The 27935-nt window shown below is 37.6% G+C and overlaps 10 protein-coding genes across 10 annotated transcripts; 8 read left to right on the top strand and 2 right to left on the bottom strand.

Moving 5' to 3' along the window:
- Positions 1-33: 33 nt before the first annotated feature.
- EV154DRAFT_474505 (sulfate adenylyltransferase) lies at positions 34-2091 on the top strand. The gene is made up of 3 exons (XM_051597960.1): positions 34-287; positions 367-698; positions 795-2091. The coding sequence occupies exons 1-3, from the start codon at positions 91-93 to the stop codon at positions 1988-1990; spliced, it is 1725 nt and encodes a 574-aa protein (XP_051450850.1). The 5' UTR covers positions 34-90; the 3' UTR covers positions 1991-2091.
- A 74-nt stretch (positions 2092-2165) lies between these two features.
- Positions 2166-5148, bottom strand: EV154DRAFT_531101 (fungal-specific transcription factor domain-containing protein). Its single transcript, XM_051603801.1, is given in 6 exon segments — positions 2166-2349; positions 2432-2906; positions 2922-4721; positions 4822-4824; positions 4870-4896; positions 4974-5148. The coding sequence occupies 6 exon segments, from the start codon at positions 5067-5069 to the stop codon at positions 2258-2260; spliced, it is 2493 nt and encodes an 830-aa protein (XP_051450849.1). The 5' UTR covers positions 5070-5148; the 3' UTR covers positions 2166-2257.
- Positions 5149-7236: 2088 nt separating this feature from the next.
- Positions 7237-8914, top strand: EV154DRAFT_556813 (uncharacterized protein). The gene is made up of 3 exons (XM_051605376.1): positions 7237-7434; positions 7508-8482; positions 8544-8914. Exons 1-3 carry the CDS (start codon positions 7267-7269, stop codon positions 8709-8711), a joined length of 1311 nt encoding a protein of 436 aa, XP_051450848.1. The 5' UTR covers positions 7237-7266; the 3' UTR covers positions 8712-8914.
- Positions 8915-8936: 22 nt separating this feature from the next.
- Positions 8937-10417, top strand: EV154DRAFT_531095 (uncharacterized protein). The gene is made up of 2 exons (XM_051603800.1): positions 8937-9792; positions 9873-10417. The coding sequence occupies exons 1-2, from the start codon at positions 9101-9103 to the stop codon at positions 10321-10323; spliced, it is 1143 nt and encodes a 380-aa protein (XP_051450847.1). The 5' UTR covers positions 8937-9100; the 3' UTR covers positions 10324-10417.
- Positions 10418-10715: 298 nt separating this feature from the next.
- EV154DRAFT_133384 (uncharacterized protein) lies at positions 10716-12676 on the top strand. The gene is made up of 9 exons (XM_051594032.1): positions 10716-10906; positions 10988-11079; positions 11152-11356; positions 11457-11773; positions 11843-11940; positions 12025-12124; positions 12195-12246; positions 12315-12426; positions 12492-12676. The coding sequence occupies exons 1-9, from the start codon at positions 10853-10855 to the stop codon at positions 12599-12601; spliced, it is 1140 nt and encodes a 379-aa protein (XP_051450846.1). The 5' UTR covers positions 10716-10852; the 3' UTR covers positions 12602-12676.
- A 1-nt stretch (position 12677) lies between these two features.
- Positions 12678-17200, top strand: EV154DRAFT_133407 (uncharacterized protein). The gene is made up of 8 exons (XM_051594033.1): positions 12678-12838; positions 12915-12943; positions 13034-13088; positions 13142-13323; positions 13401-13656; positions 13744-13852; positions 13961-14045; positions 14148-17200. Exons 1-8 carry the CDS (start codon positions 12700-12702, stop codon positions 17130-17132), a joined length of 3840 nt encoding a protein of 1279 aa, XP_051450845.1. The 5' UTR covers positions 12678-12699; the 3' UTR covers positions 17133-17200.
- A 215-nt stretch (positions 17201-17415) lies between these two features.
- EV154DRAFT_531085 (homoserine O-acetyltransferase) lies at positions 17416-19355 on the top strand. The gene is made up of 4 exons (XM_051603799.1): positions 17416-17539; positions 17610-18205; positions 18267-18449; positions 18524-19355. Exons 2-4 carry the CDS (start codon positions 17645-17647, stop codon positions 19220-19222), a joined length of 1443 nt encoding a protein of 480 aa, XP_051450844.1. The 5' UTR covers positions 17416-17539; positions 17610-17644; the 3' UTR covers positions 19223-19355.
- A 428-nt stretch (positions 19356-19783) lies between these two features.
- Positions 19784-21216, top strand: EV154DRAFT_531084 (uncharacterized protein). Its single transcript, XM_051603798.1, has 4 exons — positions 19784-19934; positions 20014-20105; positions 20176-20918; positions 21005-21216. The coding sequence occupies exons 1-4, from the start codon at positions 19834-19836 to the stop codon at positions 21119-21121; spliced, it is 1053 nt and encodes a 350-aa protein (XP_051450843.1). The 5' UTR covers positions 19784-19833; the 3' UTR covers positions 21122-21216.
- Positions 21217-23014: 1798 nt separating this feature from the next.
- Positions 23015-23218, bottom strand: EV154DRAFT_531081 (uncharacterized protein). The gene has a single exon (XM_051603797.1). It carries the CDS (start codon positions 23205-23207, stop codon positions 23025-23027), a length of 183 nt encoding a protein of 60 aa, XP_051450842.1. The 5' UTR covers positions 23208-23218; the 3' UTR covers positions 23015-23024.
- A 913-nt stretch (positions 23219-24131) lies between these two features.
- On the top strand, positions 24132-25066 carry EV154DRAFT_556806 (uncharacterized protein; the record flags this gene model as incomplete). Its single annotated transcript, XM_051605375.1, has 3 exons — positions 24132-24205; positions 24266-24417; positions 24480-25066. 3 exons carry the CDS (start codon positions 24132-24134, stop codon positions 24962-24964), a joined length of 711 nt encoding a protein of 236 aa, XP_051450841.1. The 3' UTR covers positions 24965-25066.
- Between the last annotated feature and the right edge of the window lie 2869 nt (positions 25067-27935).

The following is a 27935-nucleotide window of genomic DNA, read 5'->3' as shown; positions in this document are numbered from 1 at the left end:
TTATATATAAAAACTTAGAGATTTTCTAATAATTTTGTTTATTCATCTTTTTTTTTTTCCCCCTCTTCTACATTTATTAATTTAAAAAAAATGGCTAATACTCCTCATGGTGGTGTCCTTAAGGACCTTTATCTTCGTGACGCTGATAAGCAAGAATCTCTTGCCCTTGAAGCTGCTACTTTACCCAATGTCGTCTTGACAGACCGTCAATTATGTGATCTCGAATTAATCTTGAACGGTGGTTTCTCTCCTCTCGAAGGTTTCTTGAACCAAAAGGATTATGAAGGGTAAAATATTCTGACATGATAAGAAGAAGTCCCGTTGCATAGTGACAGATAGATTAAAATTATCTCTCTAAAAAAATAGTGTTGTTGAAAAGATGCGTCTTGCCAATGGTTTATTATGGACTATTCCCATCACCTTGGATGTTAGCAAGGAACAAATCGAGGAAAGTAAGATTGAACCCACTAAGCGTATTGCTTTGTTAGATCCTCGTGATCATACTCCTTTAGCCATCTTGACCGTCGAGGATGTATATAAGCCCAACAAGGCCAAGGAGGCCGAACTTGTGTACGGTGCCAATGACAGTGCTCATCCTGCTGTTCATTATCTTCATACCATTGCTAAGGAATTCAACATTGGTGGTTCTCTTCAAGCTGTTCAATCTCCTTCTCACTACGATTATGTTGCCAACCGATGTAAGTAAAAAAAATCATGTGTGTGGGGGGTTTTTTTTTATTATTATTATGAAGGAATAAGTCGCTAAAAAAAATATGTTACGAATTTTCCTATAGTCACACCTACTGAACTCCGTGCTCATTTCAAAAAACTTCAATGGACCCGTGTTGTTGCTTTCCAAACCCGTAACCCTATGCATCGTGCTCATCGTGAATTAACTGTGCGTGCTGCTCGTCAACGTAAAGCCCATTTACTTATTCATCCTGTGGTTGGATTGACCAAGCCTGGAGATATTGATCATTATACCCGTGTGCGTGTTTATAAGGCCTTGATGCCCAAGTACCCTAACGGTATGGCCGAACTTAGTTTATTGCCTTTGGCTATGCGTATGGGTGGACCTCGTGAAGCTGTATGGCACGCCTTGATCCGTAAAAACCATGGTGTGACTCATTTCATTGTGGGTCGTGATCATGCTGGACCCGGTAAGAACTCTCAAGGTGTTGATTTCTACGGTCCTTACGATGCTCAAACCTTGGTGGAGGAATACAAGAGCGAGATTGGTATTGAAATTGTACCCTTCCAAATGGTGACTTACTCTCCTGATACGGATGAATATATCCCCGCTGATGAGGTCCCCGAGGGTGTCAAGACTTTAAATATCTCTGGTACTGAGTTACGTCGTCGTCTCAAGACTGGTTTACCCATCCCCGAATGGTTCTCTTACCCTGAAGTCGTGCAGGTCTTGCGTCAATCTCATCCTCCTCGTAACCAACAAGGTTTCACCATCTTTTTCACAGGTCTTCATGCTTCCGGTAAGAACGCCATTGCTCGCGCTTTACAAGTTTCCTTAAACCAAGAAAGTACGCGTTCTGTCTCTTTATTGGCAAGTGAAAATACCCGTGCCGAATTATCATCGGAGTTGGGATTCTCGAAGCGTGACAGAGATATCAATATTGCCCGTCAAGCCTTTGTGGCCGGTGAGTTGACGCGTGCTGGTGCTGCTGCCATTGTGGCACCCATTGCCCCTTATGCCGGTGCACGTGATGCCGCTAAAAAGACCATTGAACAATTCGGTGGTTTCTATCTTGTGCATGTCGCTACTCCCTTGGAAGAATGTATCAAGCGTGATCGTGATGGTATCTATGAACGCGCAAAGCGTGGTGAGATTAAGGAATTCACTGGTTTGGATGCTCCTTATGAAGTACCCACAAATGCTGATCTTACCGTTGACATTACTCAACAATCCGTCTCTCAAGCTGTGCATGAAATCGTCTTGTTGCTTGAAAAGGATGGTTACATTGGTTCTGCTTAAATTCATATAAATATTAGAGTAACAAAAAAAAAACATTTCAACTATAATAAATAAAAACTGTATATTTTAAACATAATATTTTTTTTTTAAAAAAAAAAGAGAAGCAAAGCATATATATATACATAATAAAAAAAAAAAATAAAAAAAAAAAAAAAAAGAAAGTGTAAAAAAAAAAAGCGTGTATAAAAAAAAAAAATTAAATAAAAAAAAAAAAAAAGCATAAATAAATAAATAAATAAAAATTCATAAATATATATATATAAAAGGCTATTGTGGCGTTGGTGGACCTTTAATCATATCTTCATAATGTTGCCTGGATGACATATAAATATCTAACCCTCTACTACGTGTATCACCTTCTATTAAAGGAAAAGGTTACATTTCCCCACTCTTAAAAGTTTTGCCCCAACCTCTCTCTTTGCATAATTTTTTTTTTCTTACCATTTTCTTCACTACTGGTAGGTTGCCAAATGGAATCCTCGGAATTTGTAAATGTTGTGTTACCACCTCCGTACATGGGTGGATCTACATTGTCCTCATTTAATTGACTGGGTACCACAATGTCGCGGTCATAAGGTAAATTGGGTTTATAACGGTCCCACAACCTCTGTTGTTGCTGACCGTTGGACGACGAAGATGAAGTGTATGTATTGGCTGTATATGCATGCTCTTGTTGTTGCGGAAGTGGTGGTGGTGGTGGTGCTTGTGTTCTAGTCGCGTGTGGGGAAATATTAACATTGTTATTAAATGATGGGTAGTGAGAATGCAATGGTGTGTTATGCGTATTTAAATAGACCATTTCATGGCGCGCGTTAGTTTCTTCTCCCGCACTAGGCCAATCCGTCAAAATCTGGTCCAGATTGTCGGGAAACGAGTTGGTCGTGTTTGCTACATGCTGCGTCTTTTGTTGTTGTTGTTGTTGTTGTTGTTGCTGTTGTTGTTGCTGTTGCTGTTGTTGTTGCTGCTGATGTTGCTGTTGCTGTTGCTGTTGCTGCTGCTGCTGTTGCTGCTGCTGCTGTTGCTGTTGCTGTTGCTGTTGAAGAAGAGGTGATAATGTCGCTTGTTGTTGTTGAGGTGAATCACGTTCGATAATTCCTTTAAGTTTAGGCGAAGGAGAACATGAGCTACTATAGTTTGTATCGGACGACATATGCAGGCCATAAATATTTTGTACTTGTTGCAAGAATTTCAAACAATTAGGAATGACTGCATAGCTATTAATGAGTTGCATACACCAGATAGACCGATCAAATAAGAGCCAGGCCTGCTGTGCCAGATGAACATCGGTATCATCTAAATAGTGAATATGAATCTTGATGGCTGCAATCAAGGCATGTACAATAAAATCAAACTTGACAACAAACGATGGTGTTTGACATAGATGGTGCGCTAATTGAGTCATACTAGCGGCCGTCACACGAGATTGGAATTGAGCTACCGAGTTATTCGTTAGTTTGCCCAGTAAATCCAATGTCAATGAATTATAGTACAGGTGAAGGTGGTTGACCATGGGTCTCGCAGCGGGGATCTCCAGGACTTCTTTTACAGAGATACTGGTGATGGGTGTCCACTGCATATTGGCTTCCAATGATCGTAACCAGACTTGGTGTTTCGTGAGATTTTCGTTAATCTTGACCTGTCTCGTGTCCTTTTGAGTGCCTACCAGATAAGGATCGTTGCCATAGGAGCTAAAGAGTATCAAGTTATCTTCCACGATATTCACAAAACTAAGCTTTGCGTTGTAGACTTGAGTGACATAGGCATCTTCTTCAGACTCTTGAGGTAAAACCGAGGGTAATTGAGTTCGAATACAAGAGCGAGAAATCATCCAGGGACGTTCCCATCCGCTACTCTGAAACTTGTCAAGGTCATAGCAACCCCAAAAGACACGACGCCTTAATTCGATTTCGACCTGACTTAGACTGGTATGGACATTACTATCATCGTACAATCCTAATTCGAGACTCATGCGACAGGCCATGCCTGAATATTGCCATTGTCTACAGTGGTGTGATCCAGGACGATAGATAGCAGGACTAGGCTCGTACAAGCTAAGCAGACAAAGTGCCACGATGGTACTGACACGAGGTACATCCATAAAATCGTCCACGAGACGACGGGCGCGATGATAAAAGACTTCAGTTTTGGGACATCCAGGCAATGTAACAAATCTCGAAGCGTGTGCATAAATCACGTTTAACAATAAAGGCGTGATCAACAGACCTTTGGACTCTAATTGTTCATAGAAATAATATTTGATCATCATGCCGATACTTTCATGTCGTTCGTTAAAGTATTGATCGATAAGAGCGAGTTGTATATCACGCGAAGGCATTTCGATTGAACCTGAATAACGACTGGGTAAAGAAGGTTCGGGCATCCACATAATAAATCCTCCATAAGCGTCAGACGATTTTAATAATTTCTCAGCAAGTCGACTACCACTGGTCGTGTTGGTTGTCATCTTTCGCATGCTTTCACCCAAGGCGCTCAAGGTATTACTGATGCGTGATTCCATTAATGGTCCGCGTCGTTTCAGTTTGTTATGATTGACGGTGGATGTTTCTGCAAAGAGAATGGTGCCATCAGCCGTGGTTGGTCGTGTCGTGGGTGTGCTAGGTTCGTTCATGAGTGGTTCTTCTTCAGTTTGTTCGATGGAGGGTTCTTCTAGAGTAGGTTCTGTTTCTAGAGACCCGTCTTTATAAAAAGAGCACGGTCTTTGGCGAGCTTTTTTTTTTTTAAAACGAGGGGAAAATATAAAAATTAGAATAAATACTTTTTTATATATTTATATACAGATATAAAAGTATTACCTTTACACTAGAAAAGCAACAAGTTAGATAACGATATTTAGAAAATAAAATATAAAAAAAAAGTACCTGCATACATGGACGTAAACCATCGCACTAGGAGTAAAGGGTAAAAAAAAAGAAAAGATAAGGAAATCTACTAGATGAATTGCTTACAGAAAGGTTTTATTTACTTTAATTTTCTTGGCGCGACAGGTATAGCATGCACGACCGACTTTTAAGCGTTTATTTGCTCTTTTTTCTATCGCTAGCTTTTTCTCTGTATTCATTGACAGTTTTTATCCCGAGATAAAAAAGATCGAAAAAAGAAAAAAGAGAGACCTAAAAATAAAATTAAAAAAAAAAGAAGAGTAAAAGAAAAAAAGAAAAGAAAGAAAGAAAGAAAAAAAGAAACAATTATAGACAAAACAACACACACACAAAATAATCCAATTATCATTCGATTCCAAGTCTTTTTGCAAAGCAGCAGGTACTTAAAATCCCGTTTTTAGTCAATTATTTCCTTTTTGCCAACATAAAAAAACTCCCTTTTTTTTTTTTTTTTTTTTATCCTCCTCCCTTTTGCTCCTATCGCTACACATCTTCCCGCTATATAGATGTTCTGAGCTGTAATCCACATCTTTTTTTTTTTTTTTTTTTGTTTTTTTTTTCATGTGATGCCCAACAGCGTTCGAATCGAAAAAGTGTCTTTTTAAAAAAGTAAATAAAAATAATTAATACAGATGTGTGTTACATCTTGTTGAAAGCCGTTCAAGAAGCAATCAATATAATTTATTAATTTTTTTTTTTTTTTCATAAAAAAATCTAAAAAAAGAATCATCGTAAAAAAGACTTCTTTCTTTACATACACGAGGGTTAGAATTCCCAGGTAAAAAATTATTTAACAATCATCTTTTTTTTTTTTTTTTTATGCGTTGATTATAATCGATCTTTTTTTCTTTTTTTTTTTTTTTTTTATCCACTCGAAAACGTGCTGTCGCGCAATAAATGGTTCAAGTCCCGATACGCCTCCATATTTTTTATTTTTTTTTATTTCTATCTTTTATGTCAAACATGGAGAAAATTGAGACGTTTCGGGAGAAATGGGAGAAAAAGATCGTCATACAACTTATGTCAGCTTTTTCCCCAACTTTCTACCATTTTTAATCTTAAAAAAGGTTGCCATGGGTACGATGGAAATAAATTTAGGCTAGTGACTTGATTACGTAATCCCTCGGAAATAAACTCCTTTTTTTCTGTCATACATGCTTAGAATCCCAAGACATGGTTTCTTTTTTGTTAATCAAGCTGGGAATCATTGTCGAGCGCCCATTCAATAAAAAAGCTTTTTTTTTTTTTTTTAATTCTTCCCGCGCGAGAAAATTATATTTATTATAAGAAACGATGTTGAAGGACCAATGGATGATCCATTACTTATCTGTGTGTAACAGAAAATCTTTTTCTGTTTATTTTTTACACATTGAAATAATCTAAATTGTGTGTGCATTTTTAGAAAATAAACAATCGTTGTCTCTTCTTGACTTATTCGGCATGATAGAAAAAAAAAAAAAAAAGAGAAAGAGAGAGTGTGTACAAAAGTCAGTAGTCATTTTGTTTCTTTTTTTAATATCCAATGGAGTCTTCTTTCGTCCTCCGATTGTTTCATTTTAGCCCTTGTACCTCTTCATTGGCTGATGATAATATTCCCATATACCACTTTTTTTTTTTCTGCGTTCATGTACACATAGAGGGGAGTCAAACAAGCATGCAAGTCTGAACTTTAAAAATAAAGTGCGAATATGTACTCTGATTGCGCAATACAGGTCACCTTGTGGCCAGTAACCTGCATCTTTTTCCCTTTTAGAAGCTATGCTTGCGGTATGCATCATTTCCCTACTACATAAAAAAAAAAATGCCTCGAAAGGGGAGGGTTATTATAAAAAATATTTAACTCACTCCCGGATTTCCTTTTACCGAGATTCCCTTTTGTTGGTCAAAGCTCATCTATTTTATCCGAGGAAAAATTGATGCCGAACCTGCAAAATCTTGAAACGTGAATCTTAATGACATATCTAATCTAATGTTTATACTGATTAAAAAGATGTAAAAAAAGGAGATGAAAGATGACACAAGTGAAAAAAGATGGCACACTAGTGACAAATCACTCTACTTTTTTCTAGTATATATATATAAAATAAAAATTGCAGATGACCAACCGTTACATGTCTTTTTTTTATAATAGTTTATTTTTATGGTCCCCCCCCCCTTTTTATAGAGGGTATGAAGAAAAAGAATTATGCAATAGTTGGGTTGTGTGACTGCTATAAAATCGTGTTCATCTGTGGTTGTCCCAGATGAATCTCATCTGAGACTAAAAATGACTCGCAAATTATACAATCAAAATATAAAATATAAAAATCCAGGGACAGGTAAACCTTTTTTCTGTACTTTAAACAATTTTTTTTTTTATATATAAATAAATAAAACATGGTTAACGCAACAGAAGCTAAAACCGAACAACGTGCACGTTCCGGTTCTTTCAACCAAAACAAGGCCAAAGTTCTTCGCCCTTTCAATACCAGTGAAGTCAAGATTTTGTTATTAGAGAACGTCAACGAAACTGCTGTCAAGGCCTTTAAAAAGCAAGGCTACCAAGTAAATAAAAAAAGTGTAGATATCTTTATATATAAAAAAACTAAAAAAAAAAAAAAAATTATTCGCGCTGTAGGTAGAGACGTATTCAAAAGCACTTGTGGGTGAAGAATTAATCGAAAAGATTCGTGATGCACATGTCATTGGTATTCGTTCCAAGACTAAACTGACGAAAGCTGTCCTTGATCAGGCCAAACATTTGTTAGCTATCGGTTGTTTCTGTATTGGTACTAACCAAGTGGACCTTCAAGCTGCTGCTAAGCAAGGTGTAGCTGTCTTTAATTCTCCCTTCAGTAATTCCCGTTCCGTAGCCGAACTTGTGATTGGTGAAATCATTATGCTTGCTCGCCAGTTGGGTGATCGTAATACAGAAATGCATGGAGGTGTCTGGAACAAGGTCTCCAAAGCCTGTTATGAAATTCGTGGTAAAGTCTTGGGTATTATCGGTTACGGTCATATCGGAGCACAATTATCCGTCTTGGCTGAAGCAATGGGTATGACCGTTTACTTTTATGACGTACTTCAAATCATGCCTCTCGGTCAAGCTAAACCCTTGGAGTCCTTGGACGATTTATTAGCGATTTCGGATTATGTGTCTGTGCATGTCCCTGAGACCGAAGAAACAAAGAGTATGATTGGTGAACACGAAATCAACCAAATGAAGAAAGGGGCTTATTTACTTAATAATGCTCGTGGAACCGTGGTTAATATTCCCGCTCTCACCAAAGGTCTTCAATCCGGTCATCTTGCTGGTGCTGCTGTTGATGTTTTCCCTAAGGAGCCTGCTGCTAACGGTCCTCACTTTGATTATTACCCAGAGTTATTAGCTTGTCCCAACTTGATTTTAACGCCTCATATCGGAGGTTCGACTGAAGAAGCTCAAAGTATGATTGGTTTAGAGGTGTCTCAATCTTTAATCAAGTATATCAACGATGGTACATCACTAAATGCCGTCAATTTCCCTGAAGTTGATTTACGTGCTATTCGCGAAGATGACAAGAATACTGTGCGTGTGCTTTATATACATCAAAATATCCCTGGTGTACTTCGGGTATAACAACAATATTTTTATATGATATATCCTAGTAGTAGAGAGCTAAAAAAATGTGTAGGAAATCAATGAAATCTTTGCTGACCATAATGTTGAAAAGCAATATTCTGATTCCAAGGGAGATATTGCCTATGTCATGGCAGATATTGCTGATGTAACTGACCTCAAGAGTCTTTACAGTGCCATTATTGCCACACGAGCCAACATTCAAACTCGTATTCTCTATTAATTTTTATTTTTATTTCTTTCCCTTCTTGTAAAAAGCATTCAACATACCAAAATTACATTTTTCCCCTCCATATTTTATTCCCTTATTCCATTCTTTTTCTTCCTTTTTCCTCTGACAGTGTTTTCTCAACTTTAACACTTGTTTGAATAATCTTAATAAAACTTTCTATCACAATTCACTGTTTTATAACAATTTTCCAAAAGTGGAATAAAAATGTCATTTGGCTTGACTAATTCATCATATAACTTGTGATTTTATTTCATGATCACTGTCACACACTTTTTTCGTTAAAAAATAAAATAAAATAAAAAAATCGCACGAATCAATCGTCTCTCTCTCTCTCTCTCTCTCTTTCTCTTAAATTTCTTTTTATATAACTCAGAGACTCAATGAAACGATTTACATCGTCTGTAGATGCAACTAAACATTTGCCAGTCATTTTACAGGTCAGCGATGCGCCTGTTTACTTTATTGGACCGGCCACGCGTGATAATCCAATGGCACATATTCGTACCAAACTCATGGGGACCGTCGTATTTCAGGATCGTAAGATCAAATGGAACAGAGTGACCTTGCAATTCTTAGGAAAAGCAGGCATTGATATTGAAGCACCGGGTTCCATCTTCCCACGAGACAACAGCTCACTTATGGATGAATCCACTACACGCATTCAGACCACTGTCCCCATATGTGAAGTCGAGAAGGAATTAATCTTTTCCGGTGAGCAATCAATTGAGTTTGGACTTCATTTACCCTCACATTTACCTGCTTCATGTCGCACCAAGCATGCCTTTGTCGAATACACACTGGTTGCCAATTTCTCTGCTGGATCCTTCTTCAAAAAATATAGAACGCATCAAATTGTCGTGGTCAATCGACATTATTTGCCTAGTCCCAGTGCCATGATCCCCACCATTGAACATTCGGGTGTGAAGGAGTGGTTCGAGTGGTCCGCAGAACTTCCCAAGGCAACCGCTATTGAATCAGGTGAGGTGGTGATTGCCTTTCGCTGTAGTGTGGAGAAGGAACGAGTAGAAGTGGATCGCATTGAATTTACTATTGAAGAAATAGAGACCTACAGGTAAATTCATTCATGTTAGATTAAAACGCTATAACGTTAGAATACTGATGTTCCCCTCCTCTTTTGAAAAAAATAAATAGGTTTTGTACTAAACAAGGTGTTCACAGCTTACCACCCATCGTCACACGATTCCCACCTGCTACGTACCATTTTCCTTCCTTTTCCAACGGGTCAGAAACCCACTTTATTCGATTTCCAATGCCACTCTCAAAAAACCCTGCCACACTCTCCATTCACACGCATCAGTTTGACCCGTTCCTAGAGATTTCACATGCATGTAAACTCTCTGTTCATTTCAATAAAGTCGCGGGTTTAGTGTTGGAGCCCATCCCCTTGTCGTTCCCCATCATCATTACAGATTACCCTGCCGCCACCGTGTCCGATGCGATGGTAACCCCTTCGTCCGTGATTGCTACAGAGTCAAGGGCAGACGTGGTGCCTAGTTTGGCTGTGACGGGAGATGATGCTGTACCTGTGGACTTGGACTTACCAGAGTATACTCCCCGATATGAAGAGTCAGTTATTATTTAAAAAAGAGAGAGAGAAAGAGAAAGAGAAACAGAGATCGCTTTACTCATTGTACATAGACATTTATAATTATAATAATAATAATAAAACTAATTGGTAATTTTTTTTTTTTTTTTTCAGTTCAGCACGAGATCTCTTGACATTAACACGTTTTTTATTATTATGAATGTTGTTACTATGACCAAGATATTGTGTATAGATAGGAAGACATCATGTCTATTTTGTTACAGACTGATAGGACAAGGACCCTTTTTTTGTTAAGTTTTGCCACTCGAATGAAATACGTGTAGTGAGCTTTGATGGGAGGGTAAAGCTACTACCATGTTATATTTAGCACTCCGCCCTCTCTCCCAAAAAGTTAGCTTTCTTTTTTTTTTTTTTTTTTTTTTTTTCTTGGCTTCTTATTCCACCAAACTACATTAATTACATGAACAATACCAATTTTAACAGTGGCGAAGATAGTGACGAGGTAAAGATAAATAAAAAAGGAGTTTGTGTGTGTGTGTTGAAGGTGCCTGTTTAACATGTATAGATGGAGCGCTTGGGAGAAGTATTTGCAAAGTCGATTCGTGAGCAACTTGAAAAGGTAAATGATAAATTGTTGTCCCATAGAGAATGATAAGGTTTGAATGTTTGTTCTAAAGCTGGTTGGGATATGTGTTTCTAGATACGCAAGGATAAAGTTGTACTTGAAGCTGACTTAAACTCTCGAAACAAGTCGTTTGAATCGACGCTTGGTCAACTACAGAACATGGCAAGGTAAAATATATATATAAATAGCTGCCATGATGTAGGGTTAGGATATTCATTAGTTTTTTTTTGATGGGTTAGTTCTGATAGTACGGTTCACCTGGAAGAATTGATGGCGATTGAAAGTTTAGGAGAGCTTCGAGCACAAGTGAAAAAGTTGCATGAAAAATACGTGCAACAACAAGCACTTATCAAGAAACTTGAGTTTGAACTAGAAATGGAGCAAGGACACGTAAAGATTCTCCGAAATGATAACAAGCTATTACGACAAATGACGGTAGATATGGTAGGTTTTCCAAAAAAAAAAAAAAAAAAGAGTGGGGGGGGGAAAGATATACACGATGGATGTGTGGTCCTATATATGCTCACATTATATATATACATAGAATGCCATGGCGGAACAAGAGGAAGAATTCATCTCGAATCGATTGCTGAAACGTATCACGGGACTCAAGAAAGAAAAGGGAGAATTACTTTTACAAGTAGAGCAAGAAGAGGAATACATGACGAATATGTTACAAAAGAAATTGTCGCAACTTCAACGTGAAAAGATTGATATGGAAAACTCGTTGGAGCAGGAACAAGAATATATCGTTAATAAGTTGCAGAAACAATTGGATGCTTTAAAGATGCAACAACAACAATCTCCTTTGATGACTGTACATGATGGCGCTCCATCACCTGGTCCTGTGTCACCCAGCATGTAAATAACTTATTTAAACTTTATTCATCTATCCCCTTCCTAACAACCTTTATTTTTTTTAACAAAAAGGCCCAAAAAATGGAATTCTTCAGAATCAGGTACAGCTGAAATGTTGCTCTCCGAAATCGCCGTCTTGAAAAACCGCACAATTGAAATGGAGAAAGAGTGTAAAAAAAAATGATACCAAAAATAAGCCAAAAATTTAGTAATCAACCCTAATTTTTATTTTTTTATTTATATATTTCAATTAGTTCTTTTAAAGATGCAACAGTGTAACAAGTACAAGAGTGAATTGGTTCATTTCCGTAAACAAGCAGGTTCATCCATTGAAGATATTCCTTTTGATGAAGGGTAAAATTAAGACAACAAAAATGTGAACATAATTTGTTTGGAACTCACACACACCCCCCTTTTAATATAGTATTCCTGCTGTCTTTCGAACCGTGCCTCCTTCTCCTGGTCGAGGTGGCAGAGTAAAGTTTCATTCTACTGTATAATTTTCACACAATGCATTGACTTGTTTTTTTATTATTATTATTAGATTCGTCGCTCTACATCCACTTCTTCTCAACGTTCGTTGACTTCAGATAAGAACTTGAGCAATATTCCACCTTTACAATTGGATGAACCAGATCGTGGATCCAATCGATCTCGTAAGTTTGCTAACTTATCAATAAAGACATGTTTGCTTATTCCCAGAATTATTATTATTTTTTAGGTTCAAATAGCTCCACCACATCCGTACCACCACAACCACCTAAACGAGAAACTTCTTCCCGAAGAGTTTCTGGAACATTATTGAGCTTAGCTTCCCAACAAAATAATTAATTTTTTTTTTTTTTTTTTTTTTGGCTCGTTTTAAATAAATTTGCATACGCGCGTTTCCAATTTTTTTTTTCTTCTTTTATCATTAAATATTTTTCAAAATGGTACTTAGTGCAAAACCTATTGGGGAATACCCCGTTCATGGTCTCATGCCAAAGGGAGACACACAAGCTGCAAGCTTTATTAAAAAGTTTCCCAACTATGACGGCAGAGACACTGTTATTGCCATTCTTGACACAGGTACACCCTTCTTATCAACCCCCCCCCCCCCCTCCATTTCCTCTCATTAACACTTTCTCTCTTTTTAAACAAATAGGTGTCGACCCTGGAGCTGCTGGCATGCAGGTAGAATATCTTTTTGATGGCATTGCATACACATGTCCTCTTTTTAACTCATCTTTTTTTTTTTTTTTTTTTTTTTTTTGTATCAACTAGGTGACCACGGACGGAAAACCAAAGATGATTGATATTGTGGACTGTACTGGTGGTGGTAAGAAACCCTATACGCTTTGAATGAAAGAGTGACTCACTTTCATAACCTAGGTGATGTTGAAACCACCAAGATTGTGAAAGCCACGGAAGAAGATGGTAAAAAAATCATTCATGGTCTTAGCGGCAAGAAATTGATTTTGGGAGAATGGGAGAACCCTACGAATGAATATCGTGTGGGTATTAAACGTGCCTATGAATTGTTTCCCAATGATTTAACGAGTCGTATTAAATCTGTAAAGTGTTTCGAATTGACCCTTTTTTTTGTTAAAAAAAAAAATCTCTATTGTATGCTCATATTTTTTCTTTTTAGGAACGTCGCCAGAATTTCGTCAAGAAACAAGCTCAATTATTAAGCGAAGCACAAACTTTGTTGGCGGACTTTGCAAAGAAGGATGAGAACGAGACAACGGCAGCTGAAAAGACCGAATTGGAAGCTCGTATTGAAGGATTAAAAGATTTGGATAAAGCCTATGAAGATCCTGGTGTCATCCTCGATTGCGTTGTCTTTCATGATGGTAAAGACTGGAGAGCTGTCATTGATATCAATGAAAATGGTGATTTATCAGGTACACATATATATATACATAAAAATACTACTCTGGGAATTTTTTGCCTAATCTGGTAATTTTTTATAATTATATATATATATATAGATCAACCTGCTTTGACGGATTATAGAAAGGAATTAAAGTATCATACATTTGGTAAAGCAGATTTACTTAATTTCTCTGTAAATATTTACAACAATGGTGATATTCTCAGGTAAGATTATATCTATATATATAAAAAAAAAATGGGGGCCATGACTGTGTCCATATTTCAGTTATAATTAATATACCTCTCTTCTTTTTTTTTTATCTGTATGTGTAGTATTGTAACATTGGCAGGAAGTCACGGTACACATGTTGCTGGCATTACCGCAGGTAATTTCCCCGATGAACCGGCACTCAATGGTGTAAGTCATGAATATAATAAGCAATTTTTGTTAAAACAAGCCAAAAAAAAAAAAAAAAGAGAGAAAGACTAAACAAAAGTTTTTTTAAAAATGGTGTTGTAGGTCGCACCAGGTGCACAAATCGTTTCTCTTCGTATCGGTGATTCTCGTCTTGGTTCCATGGAAACCGGACCTGGTTTAACTCGTGCTGCCTCCCATCTTGCCATGCACAAGGTAGACCTTGCCAACATGTCCTATGGTGAATCCAGTGGTTTACCCACCGATGGTCATTTCATTAAATTATTGGCCAATGAAGCCGTTGGTAAATCAGGCTGTATCTTTGTCACCAGTGCAGGTAACGATGGTCCCTGCTTTAGTTCCATTGGCGCTCCCGCTGGTATGGACGCTAGTTTCATTACGGTAGGTGCCTATGTTAAGCATTGCCAAATGCAGGCAGAATATGCTCTTTTGGAATCCGTCACAGAGCGTCCTTATACTTGGTCTTCCAGAGGTCCTACCACCGATGGTTATCATGGTGTGGATATCTATGCACCCGGTAGTGCTATCACCAGTGTCCCTGTCTATGTCTTGAACAAGTTGGATTTAAAGAACGGTACTAGTATGTCCAGTCCTAACGCCTGTGGTTGTGTCGCTTTACTTGTATCTGCTCTCAAGGCTGAGAAGAGAGAATACACGCCCTATCGTTTGAAGAACGCTGTTGTCCAAACCGGTAAGAGTGTAGAGGATCCTTTGGGTGTCGGATTTATTCAAGTGGATAAAGCATGGGAATATCTCGAGAATTTCAAGGATGATAAAGATTTAGACCTCTTATTCAAGGTGATCGTTCAAAATCAAGGTATCAAACGTGGTATCTATCTTCGTGAGATCGACGAGGTCAGTCAAGTGCAATATCTCACTGCCAAGGTTCAACCTCACTTTATGGGCGAAACCGATCCTGAAAACCCTAAATACAATCAAGCCAAATTTGATTATGACGTACGTGTTGCTTTAGTCGCGACCGAATCTTGGATCTCAGTCGCTGATTATGTTTACTTACATTCCAGTGGAAATACATTCCAGATCAAGGTCGATCCTTTGGCCTTGACCGAAAGTAAGTTTCATTATGGTGAAGTCTTGGGTTACGATACTTCTGCTCCTGAACGCGGTCCATTGTTCCATATCCCCGTTTCAGTCGTAAAACCTACCGTCCCCTCGCAAGGATTCATTCGTTACAAGAATGTCGAGTATGGACCTGGTGACATCATTCGTCGTTTTGTTCAAGTCCCCGAAGGTGCTACCAGCTGTGAATTGATCATTAAGGCCCGTGCACCCGCTGATACAGCTCCTGCTCGTTTCATGCTTCACCTATTACAATTAGTACCCCAACAAAACCAAAAGGAAAAACATGCTTATTCCTTTAATTTGGGTACAGGTTCCTATGGTGATCCTCGTTCTGACGAACAGGTCATCAAGAAGAAATTCTCTGTACGTGGTGGATTAAACCTTGAAGTGTGTCTTGCACAATTCTGGTCTGGTCTGGGTAAACATTCCATTGATTTAAGTTTGGATTTCCATGGTGTTCAAATTGCAGGTAATTTGGCCAACGGACAAAGTACACTTCATTTGGAACCTCAAGTCACTCGTTTGGAGATTTCAACTCCCGTACGTCGTGAAGACGCTTTAAATGTCAATGTTTCATTTAACAAGTTGCGTAAATATTATCGTCCCAAGACCGCTGAAATCACCCCCATGCTTCCTGATCGAGACTTGTTACCCAGCACACGTTTGTTGTATCAATTGGTACTTTCCTACAACATCAAGTTGGATTCTGCTACCACCATCACACCCCGTTTCCCTACCGTCATGAACCAATTGTACGAACATTTCTTGGCTGGTGTCTTTGGTATCATTTACGATGCCAACAAGAAAGTGGTAGGCTATTTGGATGTCTTTGATCATGATATCAAGATCAACCAAAAGGGAGATTACACCATCATGCTTCAACTTTCCACTGAAGAAGAGAACGTGCTTGAAAAGTTAAAGGATACCTTATTGGAATTAGATTTGGATCTGAAGACTGTCAACTTTAACACTTATCAAACCGTAGCTGATGTCTATACAAAGAATAGCTCCAATTTTGCAAAGATCGCTTTGGAGCGTAAAGTGTTGAAGGCTTTCCATATCGCAGCTCCTACAGATGCTTTACCCAAGGAAGCCAAGGCAGGCGATTCACTTGTAGGAAAATTAAATTTTATAAGTGGTGTCGATGGAGGACAATACAAGGTCATCTATACCGTCCCTCCTCTTCCCATCGAGGCCTCCACTAAAAAGTCCACGGATGAAAAGAAGCCTACCGATGAAGAACTCGAGCAAAAATTACAGGATGCTACAAGAGATCTTCAACTCTCTTATCTCAAAAAATTCACTGCGGATTCCGCTGCCTATCAGGACTTGTTGGCCAAGATGGAATCCACTTATGGCGATGATATTGCGTTTGCCGAGTTCAAGATGAATGCACTCTGGACCGCCTCTGCTGGTAAGAGTAGCGTCGAGAGTTTGTTCAAACCCGGACAATTGACCGAAGAGCAAGCCACCGAGATTGTTCAGGTCGCAGATGGTATCTTGGCTCATTTTGATGAACGTGAACTTTGTGAATTCTATGGTCGTAAGACACCCTCTGAGGAATCCGATGAAGAAAAGACGGTGCGTAAGGCCAATGACGAAAAGAAGAAGCAACTCTTGAACGCTCTCAAGAACAAGGTGATGGCTTATACAGCTGTATTGGATAAGGAGAATCATAAGGAGGAGTTGGAAGCTAGTGTGAAGGCTCTTGAACAATGGGCTTCGGATGATAGCGCAACCAACTTGGCTTCCTTATTGGTCAAGGTGAAACGTGAACGTGAGGCAGGTCATCCTGGTATCGCTCTCAAATCCGTTCAAAAGTATTTGGCAGAAGTGACCTTGACATCTGAAACTAGTAAAGATGTGGGTAAAGTGTGGACTGTACGTAATCAGCTCTATCAAGAGCTCGGATGGCCCTTGTGGGCAGAGTATGATGACAAGTGGAATATCATTAGACAACCTCCTTATGGCATTGCCTTATTTTAAACAGGAAAATCTTGTATCTACTTTTTAAAATAATAATTAAAAAAAAACTGTGTATTTATTTTGTTATATGTATGTTCTTCTAATTATTTTTGTTATATGTTCTTCTTACCTTATTTGGAGAGTAAGACAGATGGCTTTCATCTATTAGATGTGAGAAAAAAAAATTACATTCAATTATTAATCCCAACGTCTTGTCAATCCAATAGAATTCGTTTTTATATGGCGTCATTTATCCTTACTTTTTCTTGTTAGCTGAGGTACAAAAAAAAAATAGATTTTCCTCTTTTTAATTTTTTTTACTCACCTTTTAGAAAAATATAAATGAAGTCTGTGTTGTCATTAGCACGTACACAATGTTTAAAAAGAACCACCGTTAGGTCTTTGCTTAGCCTGACACCCAGAGGTAGGTAGTGTCCAGCCGAAAAATAAATGAAACTTGAAATACTGAGACCCCCTTTTTTTTTTTGTTATGTTTAGGCATTCATCAGCAAACCGGGTTAAAGAGCTGCAACATGGACAACTCTGCCACCTCTTCCAACCCACCCTTATCCTTTCCCTGTATCGACAAGATGAATTCCCGCACATTGGAGTTGGATAGTGGACCTGAGCCCAGCTATGATAAAATCGTGACAGGTTACGAAAAATTTGAATACCCACACCCATTTTTACTTGATCATGGAGGTATTTTACCCAGAGTTGAAATTGCCTACGAGACGTGGGGAACCCTCAACGAAAAAAAGGACAATGCCATTCTGATCCACACAGGACTCTCTGCTTCCTCACACGCGAAATCGCATGAAAAGAATACAAAACCCGGTTGGTGGGAGGATTTCATTGGTCCCGGTGCCAATATCGATACCAACAAGTTTTTTGTCATCTGTACCAATGCCGTCGGTGGTTGTTATGGATCCACAGGTCCCAGTTCCATTGATCCCGCAGATGGTGAACGTTACGCTACCCGCTTTCCCATCATCACTATTTTTGATATGATTCGTGCTCAATTCAAATTGTTGGATCATCTCGGCATTGATAAGTTACATGCTAGCGTAGGCAGCAGTATGGGTGGCATGCAGGTAAAAAATTAAAAACATAGGCGGGGTGGATAAATATGTTTAACTAAGTATGTTGCTATAGTCCATTGCCGCAGCGAAATTATTCCCAGAACGTGTCAAGAGATTGATTTCAATCTCTGCTTGTGCTAGATCGCATCCTTATTCCATCGCTCTTCGACACACACAACGTCAGGTATTGATGGCGGATCCTAATTGGAACAAGGGATTTTACTATAAGGGCATTCCACCTCACGTTGGTATGAAGGTAAATAGAGAAAGAGAAAATGTGTGTGTGTGTGTGTGTGAAGATATTTATATACATATATATATATATTATAGCTTGCGCGTGAAATTGCCACTATTAGTTATCGATCTGGACCTGAATGGGAACTTCGATTTGGCCGCAAGCGATCCAATGAGAACCAATCACCTGCATTATGTCCCGACTTTTTGATTGAAACCTACTTGGATCATCAAGGCGAACGATTCTGTCTTCAATACGATCCCAATTCCCTCTTGTATATCTCCAAAGCCATGGACATGTTTGATATGTCGAGCTCGGAAATTGCAAAGTTGGCAAGACAACGTCAGCATAACCTGCCTAAAATTGAAGAAATCTTGAAACACCGTCAAGGGTTGGAACGCCCAGAAGAAGAGGATTCGCGTGTCATGGCCGAGGCTTGTCGATCTGTGATGGGCACCTATACCGCGTTGGAAGGGAAACAAGTCAACAATGAGAGCGAAAAGAAGAGTAAGCCTAGATTGACTACGCTTTCTTCCGATCCCGCAACACAGGATCTGGTGGAAGGTATGAGTGGAATCACCATGCCAACCTTGGTTTTGGGTGTCCAATCCGATATCTTGTTCCCAGTATGGCAACAAAAAGAAATCGCTGAGTGTTTGCGTGCTGCTGGTAATAACCGTGTCACTTACTATGAATTAGACGCTATGTTTGGTCATGATACATTTTTAATTGACCGTGTCAGTGTTGGTGGAGCTATCAAGGGCCACTTGGAGTTATTAGATGATGATGCTTAGAATGTATTTAAAAAGAAAAGGAATTAGTTGTGTATTTTTATTGTATATCCCCCCCCCCGCTTCACACCTCTTTTTTTGTTTTTTCATAACTGTCATTTATTAAAAAAAAAAAAAAAAAAAATTGTTATTTAAAGCAGGTTTGGCTGATTGTATCAGGTGCCACAGTAACGTTAGAAAACCTAATATTTTGACTCGTGCCTCTCAAATTTGTATTAAACGGGATCGTATCAAGTTGTCTTGGTATTTTACTCGACAAACAGATATCGATGCCTTCAATTTAAACATATAAGTGATACATGCAGGTGCTAAGTATGCCGCTTAGGATGATGACTTTTTTTTTTTTACAAAAAAAAAAAAAAGCGAAGTACAGTAAAACTATGATGCACTTTCTAAACGCGGAAAATAGTAACAATGATGAATGAATTTTTTTTGCAAGCAAGATTTATTTTTAAATCATTTGTCTTTCTGTGTAACAAATTGTTCCCTTCTTCTGTTCCCTCAGCCCGCCAAAAATAGTTTATATTTATATATATAACAGAGTTTCATTCGGGTGCCCTTCTCCCTTTTGTATTTTTATTTTTTCCCCCTTTTTGTTTTCATATTAAACTTCTATGGATCAGCTTTTATTACCAGATGACGTTTCGACCTATTTAGCAGAAAATAGCGTTCGATCTTTGACAACTCCTACATTTATACCGGCTGTGATTTACAGGTAAAAAATGAATAAAATAATTTAGACAGGCGATCCCGAAGCTAACACTGATTTCTATTTGTATAACTAAAATAAAAAGCGCGATAGGCAGTATACTAACTTTTGCTTTATATGATAAATATACAAGAAGAGGTTACTTTTTACCTTATCTTTACTTTGGAACAGCAGCATGTAGGAAAAACAGCGATAACAATAATAATAACAATAGACCTCTAAACTAAATTTATTTGTTTGTAAAAAGTATTATACTCACTGGCACATATCTTCCTAATCATTTTCACGGAGGAAGAAAGACAGCAGCGACCAGAAGAGATAGAAGACCACCATGAGAACGACAAAGATCTCACGCACGAAAACGCCTTGTACGGCTCAATCGTTATTACAGCAGTGGGATCCTACTTTGCCGTGATTGCATTGATTCGTTTATTGGAAGTATGGATTCGAGTCGGCTTACAAAGAAATCTTCACCTGTCTAAATATTATTTGGGAATCTTGAGTGCCTTATTATCAGCCATTCCGTTTATTCTCTCACTATCAGGCGATATCATTCTTGTCACGGAATCTCATAAAGAAGAAGAGAGAGCTAGAGTGGTTCGAAAAGCCTTGATATTGAAACTGCTTGGAGCAACTTTCAATGTGATCCTGATCCTGGTGTATTTAATTCTTTGCTCCGCCTACGCTATCTCGGCTTTTATTTCGAATATTGCAGAGGAGAGCCGTCGAGACTCAATTAGCCGTGATTTGCCATTGGATAAAAAGATCCACGTAAAAAAGACATTTCGTGACACAATCATCATGTTATTGGTACTGGGGTTGTTGACGATGGCTCGGTGTGTCTATGACTTGTATGCAGTGGCTGAACTGATCAAGATAGGTCCCTTTTGGGATATATACAGCTACTTGATACTAGTTGTTATTGACGGAATTGCTTTTTTAGTCATGGCCTTTCTCTTGAATCTATCTCGTGTCAACGAACTAGTGGTGGTAAGTTTATATGCCAAAGAAAGAAAAAAAAAATGGAAGAAGCCACTTCTAGGCTTTGTCAGTGGCTAACAAAATTTATTTATTAGTTTAAACATATGAAGCCTGGTACGCTTATTAAAAAGAAAAATAACCACAATTCTTTGAACATGGAAGAAGTAATTCCTCTATCTCGTTCACCAATTCATATCGAGGAATATCGTTGAGCATGATTCTTTTTTTTCTTTTTTTTTTTTTTGTGGTAGTCATACACAAATTTATAGAGGTGTATTACAAATAAACAAATATTGTTGCTATCCAGCGAAAAATTAGTTAATCAGCACAACCTACATAATCCTTGGCGACAAATATTTATGCATATCAAGTGTTGCAATTACAATCTATCCCATAAATCGTGAATGAGCAGCAGTAAACTAAGAGAGGTTTTGCATAAATTCGATCAACCATTTATTTCCTCCGATATATATATATATATATGTATTATTTTTCTCTCCACTGTAATTACACATAATGTATTCTATTATTTACAAAAACATGAGTGAGTATGATTTATATATGAGGCTATCATGTGTCACAATATCTTATGTCAACAAGGTATGCTATGATCACCAAAAGTCCGATTTATTTCCTTCTATCGTTTGAGTGATATGGAAACTTTAAGATGGTTTACGATATTTAAAAAAAGACGACTTGTTTGGAAATGTACCTTGAACTTTGTGAAGAATTTGATTTTTTTTTTTTATGAGACACGTTCAAAAAGGAAATTTTTTTAAAAAACATTCCGAAAATCACCGGAAAAAAAACAAGTGCTCATATTTTCTCTGCATTTGGGTGGCGGTAGGCCACAATTAATGAGGGGGGAGCAGAGGCGGGGGGCATTTGATCCATCTTTGACATTTACAACAACAGGATTAAAAGGCATCGTAATAAGTTTGTCCCCAATTGTTTGCTAAACTTAATCTAAATAAACTTTATATTGCAAACAGTAGAAATACCTTTGCTATAGTTCAAATTAAACCGTCATGGTCTCATCCTCACACATTCTTCCTCTGTAAAGAAAAGTGTATAAATACCCCCAGTTCTTCCATCTGTTCGTTATAAAAAATTTAAATATTACTATTTTATCTTAATCTATTTAAATATGAAGTTCCTTACTCTTTCAGCTGTTGTTGCCCTCGCTGCTTGTGTTTCCGCTACACCTGCCGGTCACATGGAGTAAGACAATATTTTCTCCTATCGATAAGATTCCACTAACTAACAATGTCTCTGTTTAATAGATTGGCCAAACGTGCTGCCGTTGCCACACAGACTTTAGTTGTTGATGGAAAGACAGTTGTCCAAGTCGTTGACGGTGGTGTAGCCACTGAAACTGCTACTTTTACCGAAACTAACACCTTCACCGAAACTCAATTTGCCAACTCATTTGTTTGTAAGTCGCAATCTTTTTTGCTGTTCTAAACGTTAAAATAACTCATCCTGATAATGGTTATGATTTTAGATGTTTACACTGGTACTGATACCTCAGCTCTTATCGAAAGACTTAGAAGTGGTCTTGAAGGTGTCATTGACCCTGCAGGCACTGACTCTGCTACCCCAAGTGTTGTCACCTCACCATCTGTTGCTCCTACAGATTCTGCTTCTGCTACAACTACTCCTGCTGCCACAACTGCTACTGATGCTACGACTACCCCTGCTGCTACATCAGCAGCTCCTATTGCTGACAATGGCCAAAGCTTGATTTCACAAATCGCAGATGTTGTTGGTCATCTCCTTGACAATGTCGCTTCCCTCGCTGATGATATTTTGGATGGTGCTCCCGTCAAATCTCTTGCTGATGATGCCACCAGTTTAGTCGGTGACGTAACATCAGATGTTGGTAACTTGGTAAGCGATGTAACAGATGCTCTCGGCGCCGCTGCTACCGATCTTCCTGTTGTCAATGCTGCTAGCAATGATAGTGGATCTAGCGACTCCAGCAGCTCCAGCGGTACCAGCGGTACTAGTGGTTCCAGCAGTTCCAGTGGTTCCAGCGGATCCAGCTCCAGCTCTAGCGGTACCATGTCCTATACCAACCAAGACGGTGAAGCTGTTGATGAAAATGGTAACCTCTTAAATGATGATACTTCCAGTGATTCCGCAGACGCTGCCACTGATTCCACCGCCGCCGATGCTGCAGAGGAAACTGCTGCTTAATATGTTTCTTTTCTGAAAGAAAAATAGAAAACCATATACAACAACAAAAAAATAATTAATTAATACCACTAGAATATTATAAAAATAAACCTTTTCCATTATAAAGTCTCTGACACACTAATTATAAGATATCAATTTATATAAAAAAAAAAACTCAATGGATTAGACGTGATAGCGTTATCTTTTTAGATTTATTTTAAAATAAAAATAGGGGGCAGTCCATTACATATTTTGCACGGATACTTTTTGTCTAAATTTCGTCTAGAGTAAAACAGTGAAAAAAAAAATAGCTGTGCAAAAGACTGATCTCGATGCGAACTGGAATAGTCTAAAACTATAGCGTGTACACTCACGTTGTATTGATTAAAATACAAGACCAGATTCTGTCAAACATTGGAAAACATGTCACTTCGAGGCTGTTACGAAATAAGCAAAACAGTAAACCTGGTTCACACAATAAACTTTTGCTGTGGGATAAGTCGAGAAATTTAAAATGGTTTAATATAAAAATTTTACCTTTATAGTTTACGTGGAATAGCAAAAAAAAGTCCCGTAGTTGCATATGTTTTTATAAATGATCGATTTGATAGCATAATTACAGACTAAGCCAATTATGGATAATAAACTACTCCCCCCCCCCTTTTTTTTTACGTAAACGAACTTGGTTGTAAGGCAAAATACGATTTTAATAAGATTTAAAACAGAGAAGAAAATTGTTGTCTAAATCCCTGCTTTTTTTTTTGAAAAAAATAAAATCCCATACATGTATCCATTGCTGCATTTATTTCAAATATCTTATAGAACACAACAAAAACAAAAAATCAGCGAACATGAAAATTTAAAACGGACTATCACATCATATACCGCATACCTGACGATAAAATTCTCCAGAATGCTGGTATGAACTATATCGACATTCCTAGTGAAAACTCGTATAAATAGACCCGATAACTTTGGATTTCCAATAAAGTTCATCATCTCAATATACCTTTTTAAGCTTCAAAACTTTTAATTTATTCCAATATGAAGTTGCTTACCCTTTCAGCTGTTGTTGCTCTCGCCGCTTGTGTCTCAGCCACACCTGCTGGCCACGTCGAGTAAGTTGAAAATATATATTAAGTATTGTCCTCCAACTAATCGCATTATTTTAACATCAGTTTGGTTAAGCGTGCTGCTCTTGCCACACAAACTTTGATTGTTGACGGTGAAACAGTTATTCAGGTTGTTGATGGTGGTGTTTCCACTGAAGTCGATATTGACACTCAAGTCAATACTAAAGTTATTACCCAAACAGCCTATTCATTCATTTGTAAGTTATCCATGCCACATTCTATTGACTACTTGCTGATGTATGTCACTTTACCTATTTAGATGCTTACACTGGCACTGACACTGAAGCTGTTATCGGAAGACTCAGAAATGCTCTTGAACATGCAATCGATCCCGCAGGAACTGATTCTGCCTCTGGTACACCTAGCACCTCATCCAACCCTACATCTAGCACCGATTCCACCTCTTCCGCACCTAGCTCCACTGATACTGGTTCTTCCAGTGGTACTGATACCGGTTCTTCCAGTGGTACTGATACCGGCTCTTCCAGTGGTACTGATACCGGCTCTTCCAGTGGTACTGATACCGGTTCTTCCACTGGTACCGGTTCTTCTACTGATACAGGTTCTTCCACTGGTACTTCCACTGATACCGGTACCACCTCCAATACCAGTACTTCTACTGATACTGGTACCACCTCTAACACTAGTACTTCTAGTACCAGTAGCACCGGTACCACCACCACTACTTCTAGCTCTTCCACCTCTAACACTTCCACCAGTAGTACTACTACCTCTACTCCTTAAATTATTATCAGCAAAAAATATCCTACAAAATGTTTATCCATTTTATAACATAAATAAAAATACTTTTAGAATAGTAACCGAATCACAACGGTTGTATAAAATGGGTATTACTCTTTCTTGGATCAAGGGATAATTGGGTTTAGTAAAAAAAAAAAAATGAATTCAATGCGAATGATATTATTGTACAGTGTATATATATATGTCACAATGAACAGCTTTTTGGTATAATTATTCAAAAAACTCGAAATCTTATCGTAAGACGAATGTAAAGAAATAACATTGGTCTTTTTAACTGATCCTTTGAAATAGTTTTATGTTGATACTTTTTTTTTCTCTTTACACACATTTTTTACTAAAAAAGAAGATCAAATATTCTTCGGCTACATATTATTCCGTGACAAATTGCACTGCGTTGTGAACAAAAGTAAAATTACAGGAAAGGTCCTTTTTTTTTTAAAAAAAAATAGATGCACGATATATCTCTTCAAAAACAAGCGTATCTTACCCGGACGGATTGTCTCAAATTAATGTGATTTATAACTTTTTCCCTTGCATTATCAGCTTGAGCAACATAGGGTTCTATGGGAATGGTAACATACAGCCAAATTTTCACTCTATCTGAATGACCACTTTCTAAAGTTATGTTTATGTTTTTTTCACATCTGGACATTGTTTATTTACTTAGAAGCAAATAACACTCATTCCCCTCTACTGAATTTACACTTGATCTTGTTATCCATCCATGATCATGGCATATTTGGTCACCTCAAAAATGTAGTAATTGGTTTTTGTTTTTGGACTTACTTTTTTTCCTGTGTTATATATTACTAAGAGGGATCTATTAATAATGTACCAAATAATTAAAACTCTTACCTTTACGTTGACGGACAGGCGTTAACATAAAAGTCCTATTGGCTCCAAATGATTTATTGCATGCAACGATTAAGATGCCTGATTAGAATGGATTGAGCCAAGTGATAACGGATTTTAGTATTGATAAAAATAGACAGCATAGTGATAATACTTGAGAGAAATGTTAAAAAATGAAAATATCAGCACTAAAACATCATCCGTAAGTAATAGGGTACTTTACGTATCTTGTATTACGCAAAAAAAAACATTTTACAGAAAAAGTAAATTCTTAAAATTGTTGTATGAGGATGGTTTTGATAGTTCCGCTACAGTGACAAGTAAGAGCACCCAACTGAATTAATGAAATCTCCAAGCAAGTGCTGTATGAACTCTAAGCCAAATATTCCTACTTTATACGTTTTACAAAACCTGTTTCCGTTTCAAAATGCCCAGAATCACGTGTAACAAAATTTATTAAAAAAAACGGAAAAACAAATAAATATGCAAGTGGCACAGGCGTGTGATCTGTGTGGGTGGCACGAGAACAGTGAGTTTATGCGGCTTAAACGGGTCAAATTAGTGTCATAACGTTACCCCACATGCAAATTAAATGGACAACTATATCGAAATAGGTATACTTAAAAATTATGACAATCTGTTAGTTCAATTTTAAAAACTTAGATAGATGATTGTCAACTTTAATAAGAAATGATGCACCATTTATACACATCCTTACAGCGCAAATTATATTCAGTTGTAATTTGACAAGTTTTATTGCTGAGGATGGTATGCAACTAGAGCAAACTATTAAATGAAACCTTTTTTGATTATCTCACATGGCAAAGAACATATCTGAATGAAACTTCTTTTGTTTTGTTTTGATACAAGAAAGAAATTCTTTGCTAAAAGACCTCCGATTAATTTTAATTGCGATATACATCAAGACATATAAAATTAAAAGCTGTTTATTCAACAAGGTTATGAGTGTAAGAATTATTCTGTAGACGTGTCTTTTTTGAATTGATTCAGGAGTGATTGTATTGGGTATAGGATGAAGTCACTCAATTTACAAGCTTTTAATCCCTTTATATTATGTTTCATTGAACTTCTAACCCTTTTCACAAGTCAAATCAACACCGTCACATGCAATTGCTCGACTAATGTTTGTGAAGTAACGGGTAGAATTTGGGCGTATGACAAGCATATTTTGTAAAAAAAAAAAAAAGCTCGTTATTTAAGTTGAGCTTTCACGTGAAAAAACGCAATTGGCACTTTTTGAGTAACAGATCTCGTATGTTTTTCGAAAAAAGTGTCAGAAATTTCAGGAAAATACTGTAATCAATAGTGCGATACGTTGGTAAAAAAAAAAGTACGTCACATACATACGCAATGGTTACGGTTCTAACTATCAAATTTATAATATTCAATAAACAGTTTATTATGTACTGTCAACTCATTAATATGTCAATTTTTAGATCTACAAAGGATTATCTATCAACCAGTTCTTTTTGTCGGATCACGTCTTTTTAAGCAGAGGCGTTTAACTCACTACTTTATTGATGGCCAGGATGTGTTTTGAACATTCACTTCTATACGCAATACCTGCGAGAGAAGGATGCCCTTTGTTTTGACACAAAAATTAATAGTTAGTATTTATCTTAACAAAATCAAGTAGATACATTCTGATTCGATATACATACATTTGGTGCATCAGGTCCTAAACCAGAGATTAGCGATACAATACACTGAACCTAAGATTTCTGCACTTACGAGGAAAGAGAATACCTTAAAATAACAACGGAAAAACTAAGAGTCGCGCGCATCTACATAATAAACTAGCATTTGAAAAAGTAGATGCTTTATAAATCCTTAGTGACAGCATCCCCCCACCTCTTATAAAGAAATGCTACTCCTGTGTAGACAGTGACCAACGAAACACGGCTTCAAGACTTAAGAATAAAAAAGGGAGCTGATCTAGGAACTCTTAGTTATGGAGATAAATAATAAAACTGAACGAATAATTGCAATGATGGAATTATAAAAACAACCCTTTTAGCATAGTATATCAATAGCTTTTTTGAAATAGCCGCATGAAAAAGATTATCGATTTAACAGAACA

Source organism: Mucor mucedo (genome assembly GCF_025094135.1).
Source record: "Mucor mucedo strain NRRL 3635 chromosome Unknown EV154scaffold_221, whole genome shotgun sequence".
Classification (NCBI taxonomy): Eukaryota; Fungi; Mucoromycota; class Mucoromycetes; order Mucorales; family Mucoraceae; genus Mucor; species Mucor mucedo.
Note: the sequence above shows the minus strand (reverse complement) of the source record. Positions and strands in the feature narration are given on the sequence as shown.